General features: G+C 41.0%; 1 protein-coding gene across 1 annotated transcript; it reads left to right on the top strand.

The window, feature by feature from the left end:
• On the top strand, positions 1–26,159 carry syt3 (synaptotagmin III). Its single transcript, XM_078269333.1, has 11 exons — positions 1–413; positions 5,531–5,926; positions 7,405–7,513; positions 8,238–8,414; positions 12,720–12,846; positions 16,075–16,293; positions 18,673–18,793; positions 20,591–20,762; positions 21,438–21,567; positions 23,283–23,376; positions 23,854–26,159. Exons 1-10 carry the CDS (start codon positions 263–265, stop codon positions 23,370–23,372), a joined length of 1,692 nt encoding a protein of 563 aa, XP_078125459.1. The 5' UTR covers positions 1–262; the 3' UTR covers positions 23,373–23,376; positions 23,854–26,159.

Here is a 26,159-nt window from a genome sequence, read left to right as displayed (position 1 = left end):
GGGTGGGTGTCGCTCAGTAATACATGGGCACGTCAGTCTGGTCTCTGTGATCCAGACCAAGGCACCCTGCAGAGCCCCTCGCGTTCTTCCTTTATTGCCGCTGGCCCCTCAGCTTCCGCTGCATCCTCTTTCTCAGTTCACACCTTGCAAAAGGTGGACGGGCCAACCCTTTACTTACCCGGGCGCCGTCCGATAGGCGAGGGCGGCGAGGGCTGCGCTGTCATTGGCTGACTGCTGGTGAGAGTGCGATGCGGATTGGAGGATGTCGGGGGACTGGGATGAAGACCTGTGTAAGAAGGCGCTGGTGTTGGTGGAGGAGCTGTGCTTCAACTCCCCGAGAGGTTACAGCCAGAGTGAACGCTGCCAGGAGTTCAGCTACCTGCTGAGAGGTCGCAACAGACAGCTGGACACAGGTAACTGACACACCAGGAGCTTCTCATGAATCTATTTTACAACGTCGGCATTTGTCAAGACTGACTCCTTGAGTACAAAGGAAGCTTTTCTCCCGTTTGCTCTCAGAGGATTCAACAGTTTATAACAAGACTGCATTCAATAACTGCCTACCTTCCTAGCAGTACTTATTGATTTGGCCAAAATGTAGCATGTAGTATGCAGTCAGCAAACAAAAATCCCCGGATGTCGTACTGATTAGGAAATAATCTAAAGTATACATCGGCCCAAACTACCTTGCCTACTGTGAGATTGTCATTTCCAGTGACTACTTATGTTACTGTTGTGCTCATGACAAATAAAGAACTTTGAACCTTGAACAATGCAAAGTGCTGGAACGCCCATGCACTGGAACCGGAAACCAACTGAGCCTGGCCTGGCATTCTGCAAAATAAATAACGGTTTCATTCTGCATACTACAGACAAACGCAGTGTGCATTATGCAGTATGCTGTATGAAGTACATACTGGGTGTGTTTGCATGCTTACATTTGCTAATTAGCAGTAAGCACAAACTACAGCTAAAGCTAATGGGATAGTCTTTAGGTTTGCAGGTATTTAATCATAAACCAAAGTATTATATATACTGACGATGGTGCTAGCTGAAAAGTCTGGGAACCACCAAAGCGATTACATTTCAACCATGAATGTCCGTACAAAATTTGATGGCAAACCATCTAATAGACAGACCAACATTGCCATCCCTAGAGCCATGCCACACAGTGAAATTTGTTTCACCCTGCCTTAAAGCAATACTTCAACCAAAAGGTACCCCTGTAGTATCAAACGCTTGAAAGGTGGTTTGTATAAATTGGTAGTTTCCTCCTTCACACAGAATAGAGGCTGTGGTCAGCTTGATTAATACTAGTTAAAATGTACTCCAATCACAACAACCTTTTACAATAGAAATAACAGACACCTTTCAAGCCTACAATGCTCTTTGATACTGAAAAGATTTTGGGAATTGCTTTGAGGAACTGATCACCCTCTCAAAAGGAATTCTTTTAATATGGGCTCAATTGAAGATTTTGAGTATCCCATTATGGTCTAAATCAGGCTTTTACACCCTGACAAGAACAAAAAAAGAACTTCAAATATGGTATGTTCTTCATGAAAGTGATAAAAGAATATTGACTCCAAATATTATTTTAAAATCGTCAGTAGAATCATTTCAGTATTGTCTCGGCAGTCGTGGACACATACAGCAACATGACAAATGCTAAGATAGAGATTGTTAAAGGTAGTGTGCACTCAGAACAACAAACCATGAAATATTCATCTGCTAGATTGAAATGGCTACGGTACATGTCCATGTCTATCCCATTTCTTTTACGACACCCAGAAGAGTCTCGGTAGAATTCTGTGATTATTATCTCAGAGCTGGATTGAAAATATATATATATATATATATATATATATTTCTTCTTTATTTTACCAAACTAAGTAGGTGCATAATGCTGCATCGTGGATTGTGTTGTAAGCAGAGCATTGTGTGTGGGTTCTCATTGAAGCATTAGGAAGTGCAATGCGCTGTTATGCAGATTAGCGCGGATATCTGTGGCTCAGTGTAGATTAGCCTGGATTGGCTGCATGTTGCCTCTGGAGATTTGGATGGCTCTGTGAAGAAATGTCACACCATGGTTTTAGGCGTTGGCCTCCCTCGCTTACCAGCTGTGATTTTTTGGTGTTTGCTGACAGAAGTCTCCAAAGCCTCCGAGGACGTCGACCGCCGAAAGCTGTCAGCGAATGGCTTGTGTAAGCAACGGAGATGTTTTTGATGTGGAGCAATGTACAACTCCCAGTGGGCTTGCATCAGTCACTGATTGACAGGGAGTCTCAGTCTCTCTTCACGGTGCACTTCAGAGGCCTCCTACCCACCCACCTACCGCCCGCTGACTGGCTTTTTATGCTTTGTGGATTAGCGATGGATCTTTGGCAGGATCAGTGCTCATGAAGGTACAGCGACTGCCCTAAAGAGAGACAAATGGAGCAGAGTGGTTTGGCCCCCGACAGTCCCTGTGCACGTTTGATCACAGCCGTCTTATCAGCGCACCCTGATCTGCCAACCGCACACAACCTACTCCTCTGCCTCCTCGCTTTGTTTTTCCCTCTCCAGATCAATACATTAACCTTTTTCATTCTTAAATCCCTCCCCTTTTTATGTTTTGCTCTAAATCATTGTCAGGTTGTTTCCCTCCATCGCTCTGCTCCGGGCTCTTTCTCTTTCTCCCTACCATTGCCTCTTTGGTTTCTACTCTTTCACACATGGCATGGTTGTTGCATCGACTTTATCAATCCTCCTCCCTTCCTCCCCCTCCTCCTCTGAGAAAACGAAAGGGGGAATAAACCCAGTCAGCTTATATGTCTGTTTCAACATGTGCAGCAATCTGTTTTCAACCCTCTCCCTGTCTTTGGATGGTTTTCCCTTTCACTCCATTCCCCTTCATCATTACTGTCCTTTCTTGATGTCGTCTACCTCATCCTACCTTCCTTGGCCTCGTTTTCTTTCCCCCCGCTTCATCACTTTGCCCTCCTCCGGTCTCCTGATCTCCATCGTCACATTCTCTCTTGCCTTGCTCTCTCTTCCCTTTTTCTCCCCCTTTCCATCCCTTGTTTGTCACTTCCTACTCCGTCTCATTCACCACCGCGACCGATCGATGTGCCCTCGCCCATCCCCCACCTCCGTGGCCCCCCAATCATATCTTTTGAACAACTGCTGATTAATGACATACATAGACTGATGAATAATTCACCAAAGAGAGAGCAAGGAAGGAGAGGCAGAGAAAGGGAGGGGGCACAGATACATATAGGTAGGGGCGACGAGCAAAGAGACAGTCGCTGAAGAGAGGAACACAGTCATAGCGTGCAGAGGCAGACAGCATGGGAAGAGAAATGATAGCGAGCAATAAGGGGTGTTTGACGGGATTATATAGAGGAGAGATTGAAAGACAAAGAGAGGGAGGGCAGGTGGAGACAGAAGGCAAACCAAATTCCAGAAGATGTACCCCAGGGCTGGAGGATTGGCTGATGTTGTCTTGTTTTCACTCAGTCTTGTTGTCAGCCTGTTACAGATACAATTTCATTTGATGATTTAACAGTGTTTATGTATTTTTCATGCCCATTAAGCCACTCTGAATTGAAGTAAATTGAAGGAAAAGGGAGGTAAAGAAAAGGAGGCCTTTTTTATGGATCTGGTTCAGGAAACATTTTCCTCTGCTGGTAAGTCATTGCTGTTCTACACAAAGGTGATGATTGGCCTGCACGCAAACAGGAAGATGTTAATTGGTGGCCCTTATCTAGACGGAGCCCAAGATGGCGAGAGGCAAAAATTCCAGTTAGACGCTGCAAGGTGGGGAAGCGTACTCGGTTTGCAAAATCTGCACACTGTATCGTAATGAGTCTTCTCGGTCTACTTACAACCTATGAATATTCATGTTCAGGGCTCTTGGCCTATAGTTCATTTTGGGCTCTGATTGGTCCTTTTGTCAAGACATAAATCAGACCCAAAACATGCTATTTATGAAGAGACTTCAAACGGCACAGGATCATTATAAATATTCATTGTATATTTAGTCTATTTATTTATAAATATTCATGGAATATTTATAGGGTATTTTAATAATAATTTATGAATTCATGAATGTACGTATGATAGGCTCCGACATGTGCAGTTGTGCACTTCAAAACCATAAACAGAACTACTAAAGTTCCCTACTGTAGCTCTGGAGCTGATGTCGACTCTCTTTCATTTCTGCTCTCTTTGACAGAGGCTGTTGCTGGAACTGTCCGGCAGTCTGGTGCTGAAACGGCGCTTTTCTTTTATTCTGTACACTTTTTCATTCGAATGAGTCATACTCCACCCTCCCCAACACACATACTGTATCCTTCACTGCCCCATATTCAAACCCCCAATCCCATCCTTCCCTCAAACCCAATCCTTGAGCTGTCACAGATTAAAAAAGATCATAACCATGAGGAAATGGCAGGATGACATTGCACAGAGATTGACATTGCATCACTGTGGGTGTTGGTGTTTTTTTTTAATTGTTAATATCCACTCTGCCAACCTTTGCCCCCATTTTAAGCTCAGGATTCAAATATGGAATCTTATAAGCTTCAGGGGATGGTTGCATTAATTTAGGCCTACAGCGGGTTCCTTCTCCTGCTCCGTGATTTGGGATTTTTTAGACGTTGTTGTGATGCTGTTAATGGTGTGTGTGTGTGTGTGTGTGTGTGTGTGTGTGTGTGTGTGTGTGTGTGTGTGTGTGTGTGTGTGTGTGTGTGTGTGTGTGTGGATGTATAGATTGTTGATCACGCTGTGGCTAACTCCTGATATGTTAGGCATAGATACCAGATGTGTGCTAGCAGCATGGCTCTATACATGGCAATGTAGGCCTGTCTCTCTGTCCACTTTGGTCCAGAGTCAGAAATCTCAATAACTTTTGGATGAAAGTTTTTACAGGCATCCTTTCTCCCCTTGACAATGAATCCTACTGACCTTGGTGATCCCCTGACTTATTCCTCTAGGACCACTATGAGGTTCACATTTGTGGTTTTGAGTGAAATGTCTCAACAACTATTGGATAGGTTGCCATTCACGTCCCCCTCAGGATGCACTAATAACGTTGGCGATCCCCTTACTTTACATCTACCACCATCATCAGGTCAAACCTTTTATTTGATATTCTGGTTGATGACCTAAACTATTGGCGTTCAGACTCAGTTGGAGTTTGTGTTTAGTGCTAATTAGCAGGTGTTAGCATGCTATCAAGCTACACTGTTGAAGATGGTAAACATGCTAAATATCATCATGTTAGCATTTTTGGTGTGAGCATATTAGCATGCTGATGTTAGCATTTAGCTCAAAGCACTGCTGTGCCTAAGTGTAGCTTCACAGAGCTGCTAGCGTGACTTGTTAAAACTACATTTTATTCATACATTTTTAAATGACACTTCTTTCTTTCTCTGTAAATATATACGCTATAATGACCAAGTCAAGATTCTGTTTGTTGAATCTTCTGTTTATCTATCTCCTTATTTTCTTCTTCCTCCCCTCCATGTCTTCCTCTGGTCCTCTGTAGAGATCTCTGTCAGTCTGCTGTCGGTCATTGTGACATTCTGCGGCATCGTCCTCCTCTCCGTCTCCCTCTTTGTCTCCTGGAAGCTCTGCTGGCTGCCATGGAGGGACAAGGAGGGCGGAGGCCTGAGCCTGACATCGGGGTTGCTGCCTGGAAGCGCCGGTGTCGGAAGCCTTGGAGGCACCGGGGGCTCGTCACTCTTACCCCCCTTGCTGCAGAGGAAGGAGGGCCACTCCTCATCCTCGCTCTACCCCTCCCTGGGCCAGCAGGGCCAGCACCACCCCCATTTCTCTGACCTGGTGGGGCTGGAGAGGGGGGAGGTCGGAGGTGTGGTTGGGGGTCCACAGGAGACCCAGGAGCCCTCGTACTTGGATATGGACTCCTACCCCAACAATGCTGGTGAGAGTGGGAGCAAACTCACAGACACTCTTAATCCCAGTCTGACTGTAAGAGTAATGTAATGCCCCGGTCAATAACTTCTCATTTTAATACACTCCCAGGGTACAGAATTTAATACATTTACATACAGTAAAAATAATGAATCTGTGCTGCAACAGTGTGATGAATGCTGACCATTATTGAATATACAATATAAATGGCTTTTCTTTCAGTAGTGCTACATTCAAGGAATATTACTTTTTCATGTTACTGGCCTAGTCTTTTATTTGGAAAGAGGTAGTCTGTGACTTTAAGATTAAGTTTTACTTACAACCATTTTTTTATTAAATGATTCATTTGTTTATTTCTAAGCAGCATACTGTGCAGAGACATATAATCGCCTTTTAAGATTCCCATTGCTAACATGTTAACACAGTTACACCCAGACATTATTATCATGCCATCGGAGTCCTGTTTCTGGCCACCTGGGGAATATAACTACTATATTTACTTATGTTTTACGCCTCTTCAAACCCCTGAGAAAATCTCTTTAGCTGCTAAATGATTAACTTCCTTAATACATTTTTTTAAAGCTTGTTTGCAGAAAACAGCTGAACCAAAGTTCATGTAAGCATTAAAACTGAACCAAATAGAAAATGTGCCATGACACAAAAACAATGAGCTCAAAAGTTTGCTAGAGCTGCCGAGTTGGCTCATAATTCTGTGTAGGTTTGTTACTACAAGCAACCCTTTTACACTACCACAGTCTTTTGATTTAATCTCCAAAATAAAATTAATTGGCAACTTTTTTGATAATCAAATTCATTTTTAACTTGTTTTCTGACGTTTTATAGACCAAGCAAGTAAAATTAATTAAGTGTTAGTTGCAGCCTTAATACAAAAACACATAAAGCTATTGATTGATTCAGCTTTAAAAAAAACTTTCCCAGAAAGCATGTGATAGTAAGGTGGTTGGATTCGGCCAGTCAAGCTCAACAGGATAAATAATAAGCCATTAGAACAAAAAGCAATTTTCACGATAAGATATAGACTGTTATAAACTGATATGACAGAGATGTTTAGGACCTGGTTTGATGAAACAGCTCAGGTAACAGCTATGAGTTTTCACTCTGCTGTTGTATTTATTTTGGCTGTCAACACTGGTGCAGGTTGTTAATCATTATTCACAGTCAAATGTTGCTCTCTGGCTTTATTGCAGTTGGATGTGCCTCCTTTCATATCCACGTGTTATGCCTTTCATGCTGGCTCATGTTCTGCCATTGTAAACATGTCTGATCATTCCTTCCCTTCACTCTGCTATTAAATCACTCTCTGTTAAATCAATGTAATACAATCAACGTAATCAATGATGCTGACCCTGCATTGCAACAAAACAGACATTGCTCTGGGCCGCTGTAATGACCAAGGCCACTATAGCACTGACAAAAGAGACATGTGAGTCATCGAAGATTGTTTTTTCAACTTTCTCACTCTGTTAGGAACTCTGAAGCTGAGTCAGACGTCTCCAGATGTCCCCAACTCAGAGGTTGGAGCCCAGCCCGTTAAAGACCTGCCCAACGCTCATTCCCAGCAGCAGGTCACCTCCCGGTCAGTACTGAGTGTATGAGTGTACCGGGCGTGTCTGTGGGTTTAAAAGAGTGTGTGCATTTTGTGAATTCTGTGCCGTAGTTGCTTGTTGTGTGTTTCTGTTTTTAAACTCAGAGATGCAGCTGTGAATAAAACAGGAGTCAACCTTAACCTCCGGGGAGTGATCATTAAAGGGAAATCAATTGAAAAACACATGATTGAAAATTAGGAAAATGTTCTTTTTGTGAGCAAGACCATACTGGTTGTACGATGTTGGCTTTAATCTCGCTTGGCTCTAATGAAGGCTTTTAAAGTCTGTAAATCATCTTGGACTTTGTGTGAACCTCTTCATATTAGTTTAATTTTGAAAAACATCAATTTGTTTTAAAACTTGTGCTGATATATACATCCAAAGCACATGTGCATTTAATTCTACAAAAACTAGAAACCACGGAGAACCTACTATTTTTTAACAAATACAATTTTTTTTTTTTTTGCGTGTGTGGTTTGTACTCCGGAAGCACCATCATCACACAACTAACCTTGATTTGATAACACTTTCTATGATGCATGCATGTGTAAAAAAAAGGTGTGTAAACCCTTACACAAATAAAAACAGTGTATAATCTCAATTTAGGTGGTTTACCTGCCACTGCATCTCTGATTAAGCTGCTGAATCACACTGTTGTGTGTGCTGCACTCTCCACTTAATATTCACCCTCTAAGCTCTAATGTGTCCATTTAGGCCCAAGCCCATGACTCACCAGCTCTCCAGTCCTGATTTCCACGGCGAGGAGAAGGAGCAGGTGACCAGCATTGGGCAGATCAAACCGGAGCTCTATAGGCCCAAGGGTGACCAGGGCGAAGGCAAACAGGGAGACAACTGCGGCAAGATCAGCTTCCTCCTGCGCTACGCCTTTAAGTAAGTCAAAGAGCTTACATCAAAACAACCTGCTCACTCTGTCAGTGTCCTCTTATATAAAACGTGTAGCCTCTGAACATTAATAAATCATTGCCACGATAATTTTAAGATCTAAAGTTAAACCGTAACATCCCCACCAGGTTGAAGATGCTGCCTCTGTGTGGAGACCAATTGACTTGCTGTCACCTCTTGCTTTGATCAAAATAGTGCAAAACGCAAACCTTTTCTATGGTTCTTCCTGTAACTATGACTGGATTTCATGGCAATCCAGTCATAGTTGTTGAGATATTTCAGTCTGGACCAAAGTGGTGGGCCGGCTGACCGACATTGCCACTAACGCAGCTAAAAGCAATAGATAAATAAATAAATAAATACATCAGTTCTGCATTATGTGGATGCTTGGGATAGCTGTGCACAGCTTGGAGAATTGGATCCTTAAAAATAAGACTAAACATTGTTTGTTGAATCCAACAATGAGTGGAACTACCAGCACCTGCAGTTTTGCTTGTCTCTGGTGAACGTTGATGCGTCTGTTATTGCATCACTTTGATCATCGGGTGTGCATTTGTTCAAACACTAAGTCAGAGGGCTGCAAACAGACGCCAGTTTGCTGAATTTCTTCATGGCACAGAACAGAGAGAGGCTGCTTCTTGGAAAAATATATTTTAGCATGTTTATCCTCTTCAAAAAGAAAACCTCCAACACAAGTAGAAAAATGTAGTTTTGGATGGAAACAACAGCTAACATACAATACCACTAGCATGAGGTGTGAGGGGCTACTAGTTGTTGTCTCGACTGTGGTCTCTTTTGTTTATGGTAATCATGCTGAAACATTCATGTTTAAAAAGCAGCAGCAGTGTCTTTTTTGTACTGTGTGGCACAGATTTCCGTAGTTACTTTCATTTAGCTCCTTTGACGATTTTGTATATGAATGTGTGTGTGTGTGTGTGTGTGTGTGTGTGTGTGTGTGTGTGTGTGTGTGTGTGTGTGTGTGTGTGTGTGTGTGTGTGTGTGTGTGTGTTGTAAGTCAGGGTGGCTGGGGGTTGTGGGGATGAGTGTGTAGCTCACTTGCTCGGCCTGTCTGTGGCTCAGCTGGCTGTCCCCCATTTCTGCCTACCCCGACATGTCGAAACATTACAACAGGCGAAAGTGCTGATGGTCAGAAAAGAAAGGGAGCGAGAGGCCGTTTCAGTCATGAATTATGTATGGCAAGCCACTTTAAACAGCAGACCATGTCAACACATAATAACACCAGACTGTGTTATAGCTGGAGTTACAGATACAGAGAAATGGCATGGGAGTTAGACGGACAGGAAGGTTAATGATGAAAACTATTCATGTGTCCCTTATTCCCATTTATAAAGTCACAAGATCATTTATGTCGTGCTGTAGTTGCCTGCCATTACACTGGAGGGAAATTGTTTTCATGAGAGGAACTGAGAGAGAGGGACTGAGGAGTAAAGAAGAAAGGTTAGAGATGTAGTGTGGGCATGTCTGTATATGTACATGTAGAGGTGTTAGCACTGGGACTGTGATAAGATTGGTATGTTAATGTGTGAGACCCAGCTGTTTGCAGTGTAACAGTCAGAACAACGGTGTCAATCCTCAGATCTTCATATCCTCTGAGAAAGGCATTTCTATTGACAATCCCATTAAAAGCTGACACATTTCCACTGTGGGAATAACAGCTAGATTCCGGGCGTTGTCTGCCAGGAATAAGGCCATGAATTTCCCTCTGTGCTCCAGCAGTAATAGGTATGTTCTCTGCAGTATGCCTCGTGGATTGTGTAAAAACCTTGGTTTGGGTTCACGCTCATGTCTTGTTCTGTAATAGGACACGTGAGTGCAGGACAATCTTCAACCGTGTCCTTGTAACAAACAACAAAAGCAGGAAAATTCATTAGGGGTGTTTTTTTTTTTGTTTACAAGCTTCCTATCATTTTTGAATTATTTTACATCTCTATTTTTTCCTCTACTTGCCGTGAACCCTACTGGCTAATCACAGCAACTGCAGAGTCTCTACCACCAACATGTCTCAAAATCATAACGGATAATAGATCTTTAGATACATATTTGAATTGGTCAGGGTTTTCTTGTTAAAATATGCATCTGGCTGAGATATAATTTCCATCCAGCCCAACCCTGTATATCATCTCCCTGATTTGATGTGATTGCAGAGTGGGCATGTTTATCCGATTGCATTAATTGGATGTGATTCAGAGGTAAACACGTGTCCGGATTGGCCACGGTTATATTGTCAACAAGCGTATCTTATTTGTGATTGGTACACATGGACCTAAGACGTTGTCGGGGTCACTATTGGCGTTTACCCTGCTCATCATTCCTCAGCCCCAAAGTTCACACTGCTCTCCTAAAGCAGCTAATGAAGTGCTGACACACTGGTTAACACGGGGAGACACAGTCTAACGAGGTCTGATTAAAGGCCTCTGAGCCATCTTCATCTTCATCTGGTAATTAAATACATAATAAACGGTGCGTGAGAAGCAGCCATGACTCTGCATGGAGCATTTGAATGTAAAGACGTATGTATTATTTCTGCTCATGTGTGTGTTTATGCTTGCATGTGTGTGTGCGTGACAAAGAAAGACTCCTGCTACACTGCTTACATGTGCAATTGTGACTGAGTATGTAATGGTTTGTAAATATGAGGACCAATAATGCTATTTTTGGAGCAAAACTGCTGAACATTCAAATGTATTTATCTACAGGCCTATTTGCTATCTTTAAGCCAAATATCCCAGAAAACACAGCGCAAGTGTACAATATAATATTCTTTTCTTTTTTGGCATTCTATTCAGTGAAATAGCACTTACCAGTCAGTTGGCAGAAATCTGCAACCATTTTGATTAATTGTTTGAATCATTTATTAAGCAAACAGCCAAAAAAAGCTGCTGCTCCCAGCTTCTCACATTGGAATATTAATATATATTCCAGTGTGAGAGTATATAATAATATGCTTTTCTCTGTTTTTACAAGTAATCTGATTATCTTTGGGTTTTGGATTTTAACACAAGACAGTTGAAGTTTTCACCTTGAACTCAAAAAATCTGTGATGGGCATTTTTTATTATTCACTTTTAAAGACCTAAAGATTTAATCAGTAGATGAATGAAAGTAATTGGTAGTTGCAGCCATACATTACTAACATAACTGAAATCATAAGTCTATTTTACTGCGCTGTTTACAAATAACACTGAATTATACAGCATCCATTAAGCAACATTTAGCAGCATCAATAAAAATGAATTACTTAGATTTATAGTTGTCTAATAAAAAAGACCCATCCACCAATTTTGGAGTGGTAGTCACATCCAAATCTGTATTTTAGATTTTGGTGTTGGGGCTACATCTTTGTTAAGGCTGGATTACAGACTTTTGCCTTCAAATGAATAAGGATAAGAAGCTAATAAAACAAATATTATTTGTACTGTACTATAATGAAATCAAATAAAAATGCTCCATTATAATACTTTTATGTTAAGGGCTTTCTTTAGACCAGTGATTCTCAACTTGCTTTGGCTGTGACCCTGTGATATAAAGCCATGTCTACCTGCAAGCCCTCATAACAGGTTGCCAATTATTTTATTTGAATATTTCCTGTAGTATTTAACAAAGAAAACATTCTCCAAAATGAACATAATATTGTGTAGCAGTATTTTGTCTTTATCATTTTCTATCCTAGTAATCATCTGGCGACCCCTTAGATTCATCTCTCTTCCAGTTTGGAAACCAATACTTTAAACATTCAGTGCAGTACTGGTTAAAATATACAGGAAATATAGAATCAATCAAACAAATACGTTCAAACGTTGATGAAACTGATAGTGGAAGGTTTAGTGAAGGGTCGAGGTTTAGGTTTTTAGTGTGAATCTTGTATGTATCTCTTATGCATTAACAGCTCTGTGCATGTGGCCCAAAGTGAGTGTGGAATAAAGGCTGCTGTGTTAAGGATTATTAATGAGCTCAGCTTTGGCCTCTCTCACTGGCTGTACATCTGTGCTTACTGTGCTTACATTTAACATTGATGATACAGCTGCAGGGATGACACACAAACACACACACACACACACACACACACACACACACACACACACACACACACACACACACACACTATTGCATTGTGTGTGTGTGTGTGTGTGTGTGTGTGTGTGTGTGTGTGTGTGTGTGTGTTGGGGGGTGATCCTGTCTGGGTCTCAGTTTATTTGTGTAAATTTGTGCAACCCCGGCCTTTATGCCTTTTTTTATGAGCAGTCTAATGGAGTTTGCTGAATGTGTGTCTCAGTACGGAGCAGTTGGTGGTGAAGATCCTGAAAGCTTTGGACCTGCCAGCGAAGGATGCCAACGGCTTCTCTGACCCGTATGTGAAGATCTACCTACTGCCAGACAGGAAGAAGAAATACCAGACTAAGGTAACTCCCACTTTCACCACACTCACCTGTATCCTCAGTGGAAACAAACAAACAAACAAAAAACTCAACAGTTAAACATCATCAGGTCTGACTTGCTATTTTCTCTCTGCCTGTTTCCTGCTGCTCTGATGACCCAGCCTCCTCATGGGAAACATTACAGTTTCACTAATGTAATCTAATCTAATCTGGGGCATCATTTATTCAACATAATGTGCCTCAGACTATTACGCACCGCTACTCAACTGCTGTGTGTTATTCTGGTATTTGAGGACAGTATAGTCAATATTTGAGTACATTTCGGGACGTTCTGTACCAGAAAATGTACCCTTAGCTCTCAAAATATCCTCCTCTCTTCTAATGTATTCTCTGTGGAGGAGCTCAAGATGTATGAGGTCAGTAGCCCACAGATGTGAGCTGTAGTTCTAAGTTTGATCTTATATATCACCAGTACTTGTCCACCAGGAAAGTGTGACAATGCAGCTGTACCAGTTTGAAATGTCTCCCCTTTGGTTTCCCCCTTTGTGTGACTGTCTCCTGTATATCACAAAAGCCCCTTCAGCCATTGAAATGAGTGAATGCTTCAGTCATTTGCATAATACTGCTCCTCTTTTGTTTAGAGTTTAGATGATTGTTTCATTTTAATCACATCCCCATTATCATGTCATTTTTACACCACTCATATTTTGCCACGCTTTTATCCCTTTCAAATAATTTCAAAAGAGAAACAGACATCACCTATAGTAGATGTTGGAGCTTTTGTGTTCCTGGTTTCTAAAGGCTCAGCTCTCCATCTCCAACAGCTGCATGTTAAATCCAGAGCTAACAAGTAATCATCAAGTGCTAATAAGCTGGAGTGACAGACCCACTCATGCCGCGACAAAAGTCGGATTTGGAAAATCGAGTGTGTGTCTTTAATTATCACCAGCTTTATTGCATGACAGCATTCATATCAAATGCTTTCATAGCAAATAAATCCCACCACTGAATGAACAAATTGTTGTGTTGGAGATTGAATGAGATTGAAGACAAATTTAAATGTCGTCTTGATGAGCAGGAAATTGCAGCCGCTTGCTTTATATCTGATTTAAAAGGATTGTTTTATTTGACCTGTTACTGGGGTGACAGATGGAAAAGGCTGGAAATACAACATACGGTTAAAATAGAGGTGAACTGAAAAGCAGTTACCAATAGGAAATGTGTTAGAACCTTTAAAAGAAAGATATCCTGTACGTTGTACATGTTGCGAAAATAGAATTTTGAGTTTTAAATTTAGTTTTAGGTCTTTATTTAATTTCAGCAGGTTTGATTTGATTCTTTTGAGGAAGAAATTCACTTTTCTCCCTCTGACTGAGGAACAAGGTCAGTGTAGTACAGGTTAATTATGTTGCCCAAGGTCTTTTCCGCACTTATGGCAAAACAAACCCTTCTGGGACATTCTGTGTCCTGATATGTCTTGTCTTTGTTTTATTTCATGACATTTACATGCAATAATGTCTGTTTTGGTACTTTCAGCACAATGTGATTCATCCAGGCAATTAAGCTAAGCTTTTATATCCACAACAAGTCTCTGGTAGCTCTTCAGTGACAAAAAAAAATAAATAAAATTGCCTCTTATGTTTCCAATTTGTTTTGAAAGAAGAACTGGGTGGTTTGCAGGAGCAGAAAACAGGAAAATAACACCACTTGACGAGCCTAAACTCCTAAAATCTAAGGAAAAAGATTTAGTACAACACCACAGCAATGAGAGCTCAGTGCCAAAGATGTTACCAAAAGAAGACAAAAAGAAAATCTTGTCAATCACTGCTTTTGGAGAAAGGGATTTTTTGTGTGCCACTTAGATAAGTAGAGTTTTTAAGTATGAGACTTTTGCAGTGATGGTTACATTTGAGTCACAGATAAAAGCCACAAGACAAAAGCCAGCAGGTCGTTTGACAGCACTTACTGTGTTTTTGAAGATTCCAGAATCCTCAGTGATTCCTCAGTGAAGAACTTGTGAAACATTAAAAATGTACTTTACTGGGCAGCAGATGGAACATATATTTTCCATTATAGATGGAATTTCATACCAGCAAAATACAAAAATCTTTGAGGTTTCTGGACGCATCTTCAAAACAGCATTTTAAGTGTTGTCAGACAACCAGCTGGGTTTTTCAAAACCTCTCTTGAATTTGTCTTTGAGGAAACCTCAACTCATGTCTGTGACGGGAATACTATCATCAATGCAAATGTCTCAAACGTAAAAATGATGGTTAAATGAAAGGCAGAAAAAATAGGGGCTAGCCCAGAAAATGCTTTAGATTAGTGGTTCTCAAACTTTTTCACATCAAGGACCCCTAAACTGACACAAATTAGACCACAAACTCCCATCTGATAAGACTTTGTCCCAGGGTCCCCTACCTGATAGAAATTTTGCTTTTAGATGTTTTATTACAGAAAGTGAATGAAACCTGTGAGCAAAATAGTCATACAATCTGTCATTGTGTTACTTATGGATGAAATTATAGTGAAAATAAACCTCCTGGAACCCCTTCAAGGACCCCTGGGGGTCCCCGGACCCCACTTTGAGAACCACTGCTTTAGATTACAGCACACAGAGTACTATGTAATTATTGAGTATATAGCAATAAAATAGGCAAATATGTAAGTATAAGTGAAGAAGACAAGATGTCTGGGGATTACTGGGTAACAAGGCAGGAAAAATGAGGAACACTTTGTAACAGTGTTGATATTTCAATTACATGTGTAGTTTCATTTATTTTAAAATAATGACATTAACAAATACTTTTTGAATTTTGAATTATTATGATTGTTATTCATTTTAGTGTACATTATTTTTGTTTCTGTACTGTGGCGAGTTATTAATATATAACAACTTCTGTATGTTTTACCAACTGTTGAAAAGCATTCAGTATTAATTTCAGTTTAGGTAATAACCATTACCTTTAGTATCTTACAATCAGAACAACGCATTGGAAATGTGGGTAATAGCACCCCTTATTACAGTGAGTCTGGGGTATGTGGGCTATAAAGGAAGTAGTCCCTTATTAACCCTCTTTTACTGTTATAGTGGTGTTTGAAGGGTAAAATAATGTTGTTTGTTCCCCCATTATTCTTTGTACTAATTCCCTTGTACCTACCCATCGGTACCCCATACTGTAATGACTTTAATTTATAGGCTGTATTGTAAAGTGTTACTATACATTCTAACTGTCTGTCTGTCTGTCTCAGGTCCACAGAAAGACCTTAAACCCAGTGTTCAATGAGACGTTTCAGTTCGGCGTGCCGCTGAATGAGCTACATTCCAGAAAGCTGCATTTCTCTGTGTACGACTTCGACCGCTTCTCCAGACATGACCTGATCGGCCAGGTAGTGGTGGACAACCTGCTGGACTTCAGCGAGGGCAGCGGGGACAAACCCGTCTGGAGGGACATTGTGGAGGGCACCGCGGTAAGGATGAAGCTCTGCTGCAGAAATAACACAAAACAATCACATTCATTTGGAAGAGATGCCCACGGTAAATTAGATTAGATGGAATTTGAATGAGCCTTGTGGCGATATCGGGCCGTAGCGGCTGCAAGTTATGGGTCTGGGCTGTGGTGAGTGGGATAGAAGCAGGAATGGAGCTTATCAAACATGACACAAGTGACAGTTTTAATTCAAGTAGAAATGCATGCATTCATGATATGAACATGAATCTGAATTACAGCTTGGAGGAAAGAAAATATGAATGAAAAATAAAGATACAAATGTTCAAAAATAGCATTGCAGTATGAAGCCAAACTAAATATGAACACATGAGTTCATAATATTAAACAAGAAATATGTGCATATGCAGTTGTTGACAGAATAATTTGCACATTAACAGCTGACATGGGGCGTACATGCATACACACGTATCAGATTAATATTGCAAATAATAGAAAGATAATCATATTCAATTTACAGATAGTATAGTATAGGTAAACAATGTGCAGGTTTAGTGTCCTACAGTTTGTTCACCTCATACTATCATTGCAACGGTGACTCTTCGGATGCAAAGAAAGGCCACAATAATTTGAATCTCAGAAGCAACTAAATGAATGACTTAAATTGACCAACTACGTAATACTGTATGTTCAAATTGAATGTGTTATTATTAAAATCATATTTTTGTAGGGTTCATAATCTCACAAAATTAAGGTATTCAAAAAGGTTCTAGTTTCTTTTATTGGATCAATTCAAGTCAAAATATGAGGTTGCTCATATTGGATTGATGCAATTTAGACTAGAGCTGCAACGATAAATCCATTATTCAATTCATCACCAACTATTTTGATATTAATTGGTTTGAGTAATTTTTTAAAGAAAGAAAAGTCAAAATTCTCTTATTCTAGCTTCATAAATGTCAATATTTTCTATCCTCTATGACAGTAAACTGAATATATTTGAGTTGTGGACAAACTTCAGTGGGGCTTTGGGAAACCCTGATCCACATGTTTCACCATTTTCTGACATCTTATAGACCAAACAACTAATCGATTAATAGAGAAATTGATCAACAGTGAAAATAATCCCTAGTAAAAGCCCCACTGTATTTCAGACACCAACAATTCTAAATAAAACATTTAGGCAACTGAGGATAATCAACTGAGCCTTAATAGAATCAATTGCACCTCTGTCATGTGAGATGATTATGATTATGATGATTATGTTCTGTCTGTCACAAAAAAATGGAAATCTGGAGTTAAAAAAAAGTTTTCACAAAATCTGGAGTTGAAAAAAGCTTTATACAAAATTGCAACCCTTGAAATGACTTTCTGGAAGTTACATAAATAGGAATTCAAACCACACACATTCAGTTTATGAAATAAAATATTCCAATGCCATCAATTCAGTGGTATTAACATTCTCAATATTAAGTATCTTGTGGTGGTTAATTTTATAGTTTCTTACAGGATTCAAATGATTACAGTCTTTCTTTGCTTTTATGACTCAAAGACGCATGTGCATTATTGTTGCCTGAGGGTCATATACAGTATAGAGAGGAGTATGGAGGGCAGAAATAGCGCAGACTGTAAATTGTCTGCAGTATAGATTCATTCATTCAGTCTGGTAATGTAAAATCACAGCTCGGGAGAGTCCAGATAGATTACTGGAAAGGCACCGCTGGCCACATCCAAACTTTTTACCACGCGGCGTCCAAGTAGATTTATATGAAATATTCATAAAAGCCTATTAGCAAATTAGACAGAGCAAAGTCTTAGATTTTTTTGGCATGGGTGTTTCATTTATTAAATAAGTTTAAAGCATCAGCCTCTCAGCATATTTTATTTTATGTTTCACCCAGGGAAGTATTGATTAGTGAGGCACTAAGGAGTCATCATGCCACAGTGTGACCTGAATACCACCGGTGTCATTACTGCGGTGCCACTGAGACCACAGGCAGCGAGAAGATCAGTAGATGGGGGGGGATATAGATATAAAAAGCCTGAAGAATCATCACCTCTACTTAACACTTTCACATTGGCATATGATTCATTTACAGTGACAGCACTTCCCCTCTGCCTAAACACTCTGCCTATCCGCATTAGGACGCCTGCTGTCACCCGTCAGTCAGTCACAGATGTAGCTCTTTTCTGGCCACAGACAATCATAGCAAACCGAAGGATATCTGTCAGTTAGTGTTTTTCCTATCTGGCTCTGTTTCTGATGCTATATGTATGTGTGTGATCACAGCGTCCCTGTTTCATTTCTGATCACTGTCTGTGTGTGTGTGTGTGTGTGTGTGTGTGTGTGTGTGTGTGTGTGTGTGTGTGTGTGTGTGTGTGTGTGTGTGGTGACCTACAGGAAAAGGCTGATCTCGGGGAGCTTAATTTCTCGCTGTGTTACCTGCCCACTGCAGGCAGGCTCACTGCTACAGTCATCAAGGCCACCAACCTCAAAGCCATGGACCTGACTGGCTTCTCAGGTAAAGGATTAACACACACACACACACACACGCACGCACGCACGCACGCACGCACACACACACACACACACACACACACACACACACACACACACACACACACACACACACACACTCATCATCCTGCTGCCAGACCTCCAGCCAGCAGTCTGACTGGAAACTCATTAAAAGGAAAAATATGACACAGAACAGCTTTAAAAAACAGCCACTGGTGATGTATGTAAGTTAATTTAGGTTGATGTCTTATTCTGATTGATAACTTGTTAAACATGCAGTAGAGATATTTTTTATATGTAAACATCACAATTAAACATGGTGCCAGTTTCTTGCAATAAAAGAGTACCTTTTATGTTATTTAGCACCAAATGAAGAAGCTGAGTTTTCCCCACCATCAGCAGTCTAAATGGACCAGAATGCTCTACATCTGAAAGATACAGTTTGTTGCATTTTGACTGAGGAATTAGTGATCAGCAAAATGAACAAACAAATATTTTTGAACGACTCTTTATAGTGTCCGGTATGTACCGGGTCAGCCTGTCGAAAGTACCTAATGCTTATGAATCCCACTCATACTGCACACACACCCGCTGTTCTCGTAGGGTACTGCTCACAGGCGCAGTCACTCAAAACACAGGAAGTGGGACCACCAACGAATAAGCGGGAATCATTGTCTCAAACGAGGGTGTCAATGTATGACTCGAGTCGAGACAGACTGGCAGCTACTTACTGAATAAGATCAAATGAACCGCTCTCTCGAACTGTCTGCTACTTTACCCTCAAAAACACATTTCTGTAACATCATCTTGAGCTTACATAGCCTACCTTCATACAAGTGGGATGCTGAATCAATGCATTACAATGAATATTTTATCTTTTTAATGTAAACTTATACATGAGGACTGGTAATGCATTGAAAAGTAGTTTTGTGGGGCAGGCAGCACTAGCTGTCGAGTGTCACAGAGAAACTGACGCCATATTTTGCAAAAAGTATCAAAACTCGAAAGGTTTGATACATTCATGTGTAGCAACTTGAAGGTGGATTTTATACATTATGAATATATTACCTGAAGCAATAAAGTGTATTATATACAAACACAACAACCAGTAAAAATAAGTTGCAATGTGTTTTATTGTGAGCAAAATCAGCTGCAGGTGTAGCACCAATTAAACTGTATCTGCAGAAATAGACAAAAACAGCATTATAAAAAAGGCTTTATGCTTTAGTTATCCTTCACTTAAAGACTTAATTAAAATGGCAATGCCCTCTCAGATTAAATGAGATCTCAAATGATAATGACCACACGGCGTAATTATTGCCACAGTGGTCCCAAGGTGATTGCAGTGCCTTAAAGATGCTTTAAAATGCAGCATACAAATGGAGTCGTGGGTGTGTGTGTGTGTGTGTGTGTGTGTGTGTGTGTTTTCCCTGGCTGCTGTCACTGAGCTGCACATGTTGAATGGATAACTGATGAGATTCAACCTGTGCTGCTTTTCTCCCTTTGTGTTCTTAATCCAGCTTTGCCAAGGTGACTTGATTTTCATGCCTTTTATGTGTTACTGACGCGGATACCTGTGAGCATAATACCTAACAGCGTTTGCAGGAGTCCCCCCTTATCTTTTTCTCTCTGCCTTCTCCCCCTCTTCCTCTGTCTCCCTCTCTTTCTTCTTCTTTCTTCCTTGCTGCTTCTCATCCCCCATTCCTTTTCTTCCTTCCTTCTTTTTTCTCTCCCACTACTCCCTTTTCTCTACCTCTCTCTTTTCTTACGCATTCCATCTTCTCCCTTCTCTTGTCTTCAGACCCGTACGTGAAGGCCTCTTTGATCTGTGATGGGCGAAGGCTAAAAAAGAGGAAGACTTCCATTAAGAAGAACACACTGAATCCCACGTACAACGAGGCGCTGGTGTTTGACATTCCCAATGAAAATATAGAAAGTGTATCCATCATCATTGCCGTGATGGACTATGACTGGTGAGCAAGCTGAGGCATTATTATATTGTAGGGTACTCGGATGAAGCTGATCATTACTGTGAAGTGTGCTGCTTATTGAATGTGTGTTTGCACATGCAGTGTGATGTTTGCTGTTGCATTTTGGGTCGTCACATTTTGATGGTGTCGCGGCTGTGTTGAACATGAAAAGGGGCCCCTCATGAGTCAGCCTCCTGGTGGACGTTCACCTCATGAATAGACATGATTTATGCTAATGGAGAAGGAAGAAGTGGAACCCTGCCAATGCTTGTCTGTCTGACGCTTGCAGCAACACTTGGCTATTTGATGTGTTTGTGTATAGATGCATCGCCTCCCTATTATGTAGTCTGCCCTCCATTTGGCATTTCCATAGGTGTGTGCTTTTGTATGTTTGTGCTCATGCCTGATCCCCCGCTGACATCAAGCTTTTATGCAGGGTTGTGTGTATTTGTAAGCTGCTATTCTGCCTATACCTCAGCCTCTGCACCCTTTTTCAGTACTCAGTGTTGATAAATGAGACTCTCCCTGTTCGTTTCTTACAAGCTCTGTCTCCCTCTCTCTCCCTGCTTTATTATATCCTCGATCTCTCCCTTTCTCTACTCCCCTTCCTCTCTGCCTCGTTCTCTCTCTGTCTCCCTGTCTCTCATTCTCTTGTTTCCATTCCTTTCTGCATGTCAGTATTGGCCATAACGAGGTTATAGGGATGTGTCGCGTGGGCAGCGAAGCTGACGGTCCAGGGAGGGAGCACTGGACGGCCATGCTGGCCAATCCACGCAAACCAATAGAGCACTGGCATCAGCTTGTGGAGGTAATGAGCATATGATTGTGTGTGTGTGTGTGTGTGTGTGTGTGTGTGTGTGTGTGTGTGTGTGTGTGTGTGTGTGTGTGTGTGTGTGTGTGTGTGTGTGTGTGTGTGTGTGTGTGTGTGTGTGTGTGTGTGCGTGTGCGTGTGCGCATTCATGTGTCGTATGATCTCACACCGCATATGTAATGTTTAGTTAATTATTAGAAAGAAGTAGTGCTGTAGCAGCAGCAGCACTGATACTGACGATACACTGAAGTGCAGTAATGATAGTAGTATAGAAGTAATGGTTCAGTAAGATAAAAGTAGCGGTGATAGAATACATATTCAGTTGTTTTACTTAAGAAAAGAAGCAGCACCAATATTAAAAACAAATGAAATGTTTAATTACTTTATATATTGTTGGGTAATTAATCTACTGTATAACAAATTAATATTTTAAAAGTGAATGATCTGATTTGCATGTCAAACATTAATCAAAAGAAAAGTAATTACTAACTATAGCTGTAGTAGAGTTATAAATACAATATTTTCCTCTGAAAAATTGTAGCGTAATGTGAAATACTCAAAATTGTACCTAAAGGAATAGTTCTTAGTGCTTATTTGCTTTTTATTGCAGAGTTAGATGATACCATCAATACCACTCACATATCTGTATGGTAAATAGGAAGCTTAACTTAGCTAACCCGCTGTTAAACCACAACATTACTTTTTTACATTTATTTTGTGGGGATTAAACAAATGAGATATGTGTTAATTATATAAGCTTCAGAGGTGCTAGCAGGCGGATTTGGTCATCTTTAAGCAGAGCCAGGCTAGCTGTTTCCCCCTGTTACCAGTCTTTGTGCTAAGCTAAGATAACTGGCTGCAGCTTCATATTTACTGTACAGACATCAATCTGGTATCAATCTTTTCATCTAACTTTCGACAAGAACGTCAATAAGCACATTTCCCAAAATGTGCAACTATTACTACAGGACTTGGGTGAATGTAAGGGCCCTGACACACCAACCCGACAGCCGACCGTCAGGAGGAAAGGCAGTCGGAATGATCAGTCTCCCCGAGTTGGTAAAAAAAGTGCCTCGGAACACACCGAAGCGATGCCGACTTGAGCGTACGTTCTGCATGTACGCGAGACATAATATGTCTCCATAACAGCAGGCGGCGCTAATCTGTTTTGTCGCCCAAAAAAATGAAAATGCCCGGATTTTACAACCGAGCATAATGGCGGCTCTTTCAGAATACAATCTCATATTTTACGAAGATGGTTCACCGAAACGTGTTTCTGAAAACATTTTAAGCGAGAAATAGGCCAGGCTGTTCGTCACGCTAACATAAGTGCACTGATTCGCTAGTCAAGGGCTAGCACTCCACTAATCAGATTGGTCATTGAGTCCGACTGCCCACCCTCCAACCCAGCAAGTCAGGTCGACCAAAATGAAGGCCGACGGCCCCTCCGCACGTTACACACCGAACAGACTCAAGTCACTGACCTCGCCTGACTGTCCGACGGCCGATTATCGAGTTGGTGTGTCAGGGCCTTAATTACTGTACTTGCTTTCCACCACAGTAATAACAGTTGTAATAACAGTAGGAATAGTGGTGGGACCCTAGCATAACAGCAACGCTAATATACAATTCCATGTATGAACTGAATGTATGAAAAGCATTTATTTTTGTCATGAATAATTAACATAAGAAAAAATTTTATTTCCCTACAGGAAAAAGCAATTGGTACATATGTGTCGAAGACTGCTACAGCATCCTCCCCTAAGCCGCACATCGTGGTGGACAGTCCTCACTCCGATTAAAACTGTGAGCCTCTCCTGGTTTAGATCTGACATGTTATTTTTTATCTTATCAGCATGCTCCCATACTGCTAGGATTATTTTCTAGGCAACAGTGTATTAGAATGTATATTACTATTCCACACATACAATCAAATACCTCCTTGATTACTGCTTGTAAACAGGACTCACTCTATTGGAAGTACATCCACGTTACTGTGCAGCAGATGCTCCTAAGTCAGATTTACACAGGAAAACTGGTTGAGTCTTTAAAGACATGACCTAACTGTAAGTGTGTGATAAAGTGGAGGCTGTGGTGCTGTCAGATGTAGGAGCTCTAAGGCAAAAGCATCTTCATAATCTAGATGTTATGGGTTATGTAATGCATTTCCCCCTCCTCCCTCTAAATTTACAGTACTGCATACTGTTTATATATTCTCTCTCCCCCCCCTACCATCTCTCTCTTACTTAATCTGCCTCTTCTCCTTATCCCCTCTTTCCTCAGGTCATTACCATCTCTCCAGCTCCAGACTTTCCTTTCTTTCCTCTCATCTGTGAATAATTCTCTCCATCAAAGAAAGAGAGACGCGGAGACACTGCTAGTGTCCAACTGCTAGTGCTGTCTTGCTCCTGCTAATGAATCCTCCAAGTCCTGTGCTGAAGCCAGGGGAAAAAAAATAACATCCATCACATCCTACACTTTGAGCATCAGACTCCACATTTACAAACACATGCAGACACTAAATGATACTGTAGGACTGAGTTTGGCTGTAAATTTGTGATCTAGCAAGGGAACGAACACACATAACACACACACACACACACACACACACACACACACACACACACACACACACACACACACACACACACACACAAATACACAGAGTTTGTAGTATGTGCGTAGTTCATGTGTGCTTCAGATTAGTGTAGTATTGCATCTAGGAGGAGTGTGATGTGACAAACTTTTCTGTCTTGAAAAGAAAAAAAAAGAAGAAAAAAAAGAAAGCCATCCTAGAATGGTCATTTCAACTAGGACCAAAGGTTCATGCCCTTGTACAGACTATAAAAGAAGAAAATCACTATGTCGATATTTTTCTTTGCAATATTGGTGTACAGTATATGCAGTACTGTATGGGAAAAAAATCTAACGTAGTACATAGCAGGACAAAACATCCGAGGAGGATTCTCCCGGCCATTTTGGACGCCTCTTGTTCCTCTTGTTTCAGACTTAACTCGCTTATTTTCCCCAGAGGAAAGACGACAAAGCGTCCAGTGGTCTTTATTGATGTCAGAGGAGCAATAAAGGAGGACAGACTAAATGATTTAAGCATGTTACACAACCTTGAAATGTGTCCCTCATCCTCATGCTTTTTTGTCACCATTCTCATGGTGCTCATCAATATTTCTTTGATTATTTTGCTCTGTTGTTTGTGTGATACAGTACACATATAACCAGGAATCAGGAAAGGAGTTTATTCATGCCATTTTAACAGTCCACTGAGGATGCGATGGTGTGAGCTTCCGAGAGACTGGTTTTCTGGCTAAACCAGCAGACTTCTTCTAATGTAGGACTACACAGGTTGAATGAAACCTGCGTTTAGGATCGGACCAGCATCTGTTTGGAGTGCATTCGCCAGAGGATGTATCCCACAAGAAAGGATATCACCACTCTATTTTATTTTTCTATCATTGCAGAACTTTTTTTTCTTTTCTCAAGAAGTCATTGTCCATCTTCAACTGAGAAAATGATTATCTTCAAGTCCACATCATGTCCCTGACAAGACTTTAGAAGGACACACACGTCCGTGTTGCTTTAATTAGTGTGTGTTTCCGTGTTTGTGGGCGTGTTTGTTTTGTATTTGTACGCATCTGTGTGTGTGTGTGTGTGTGTGTGTGTGTGTGTATGTTTGTGTGTCACTGTGACCTTGTGTATGACACGTTTCCGTGCTTACTCCTTCCCTCGTCCCTTTTCACTCTTCGCCTCCCTCACTTCCCAATTCCTGGCATCCACAGACACAGAAATGCTTGTCTCTGGGCTAAACGTGTCTTCTGTTGTGTGTGTGTGTGTGTGTGTGTGTGTGTGTGTGTGTGTGTGTGTGTGTGTGTGTGTGTGTGTGTGTGTGTGTGTGTGTGTGTGTGTGAGAATGTGTGTGTGTACTATACGTGCCTCATTGCACTAGGTGGGGAAACACTGTCTTTCATAGACATTAGTTTGTATTGTCTATGTCGTCTCTGAAATCAGCTGCCAATCATTCAACCCTCCTCTCCTCTCTAACCTTTTGCCTGATGTAAGTAACTGTGTTGATCGTGTACTTCTTTCAGTAATTTGTGTACTGTATGTCCAAGGGAAAAAAAACAGATGGCACAGTGATTGAAAATTGAATTGTTGGGTGTGTTTTGATTAAATTTACGAGAAAGGAACGTGAAAAAAAAATGAAGGAAAAAACAAACATTTGAGGCTTATTTTGTACGGCCTACAGATCATGACAAATTTAGATCTCCCTTAAAGCAAGACAACAGAGAGGAGGTGTTGTGAGAAAACAAGCGCCTGTGCACTTCCTGTGTAAACCGATACAGGCTTATGAAGCCATGTATGTCACCGCTACTACGACTACTACTGTAACCTCAGCAAAACAACAGTACAACACCTCACTACAGCTACTTGTATTGCTATCATTGCCATTTCTTTCTCATCCTCTCGCACACACACGTCTATGTTGGAGTGTGTGCATGTTTCAGGGTAGGGATCTAGTTTCTTTATATTTACCTTTTTCCGTGCAGGTGCAGTGAGAATTACTGGTGTGCTTG

Source organism: Sander vitreus, chromosome 15 (assembly GCF_031162955.1).
Source record: "Sander vitreus isolate 19-12246 chromosome 15, sanVit1, whole genome shotgun sequence".
NCBI lineage: Eukaryota > Metazoa > Chordata > Actinopteri > Perciformes > Percidae > Sander > Sander vitreus.
This window is presented reverse-complemented; position numbering and strand designations above follow the sequence as displayed.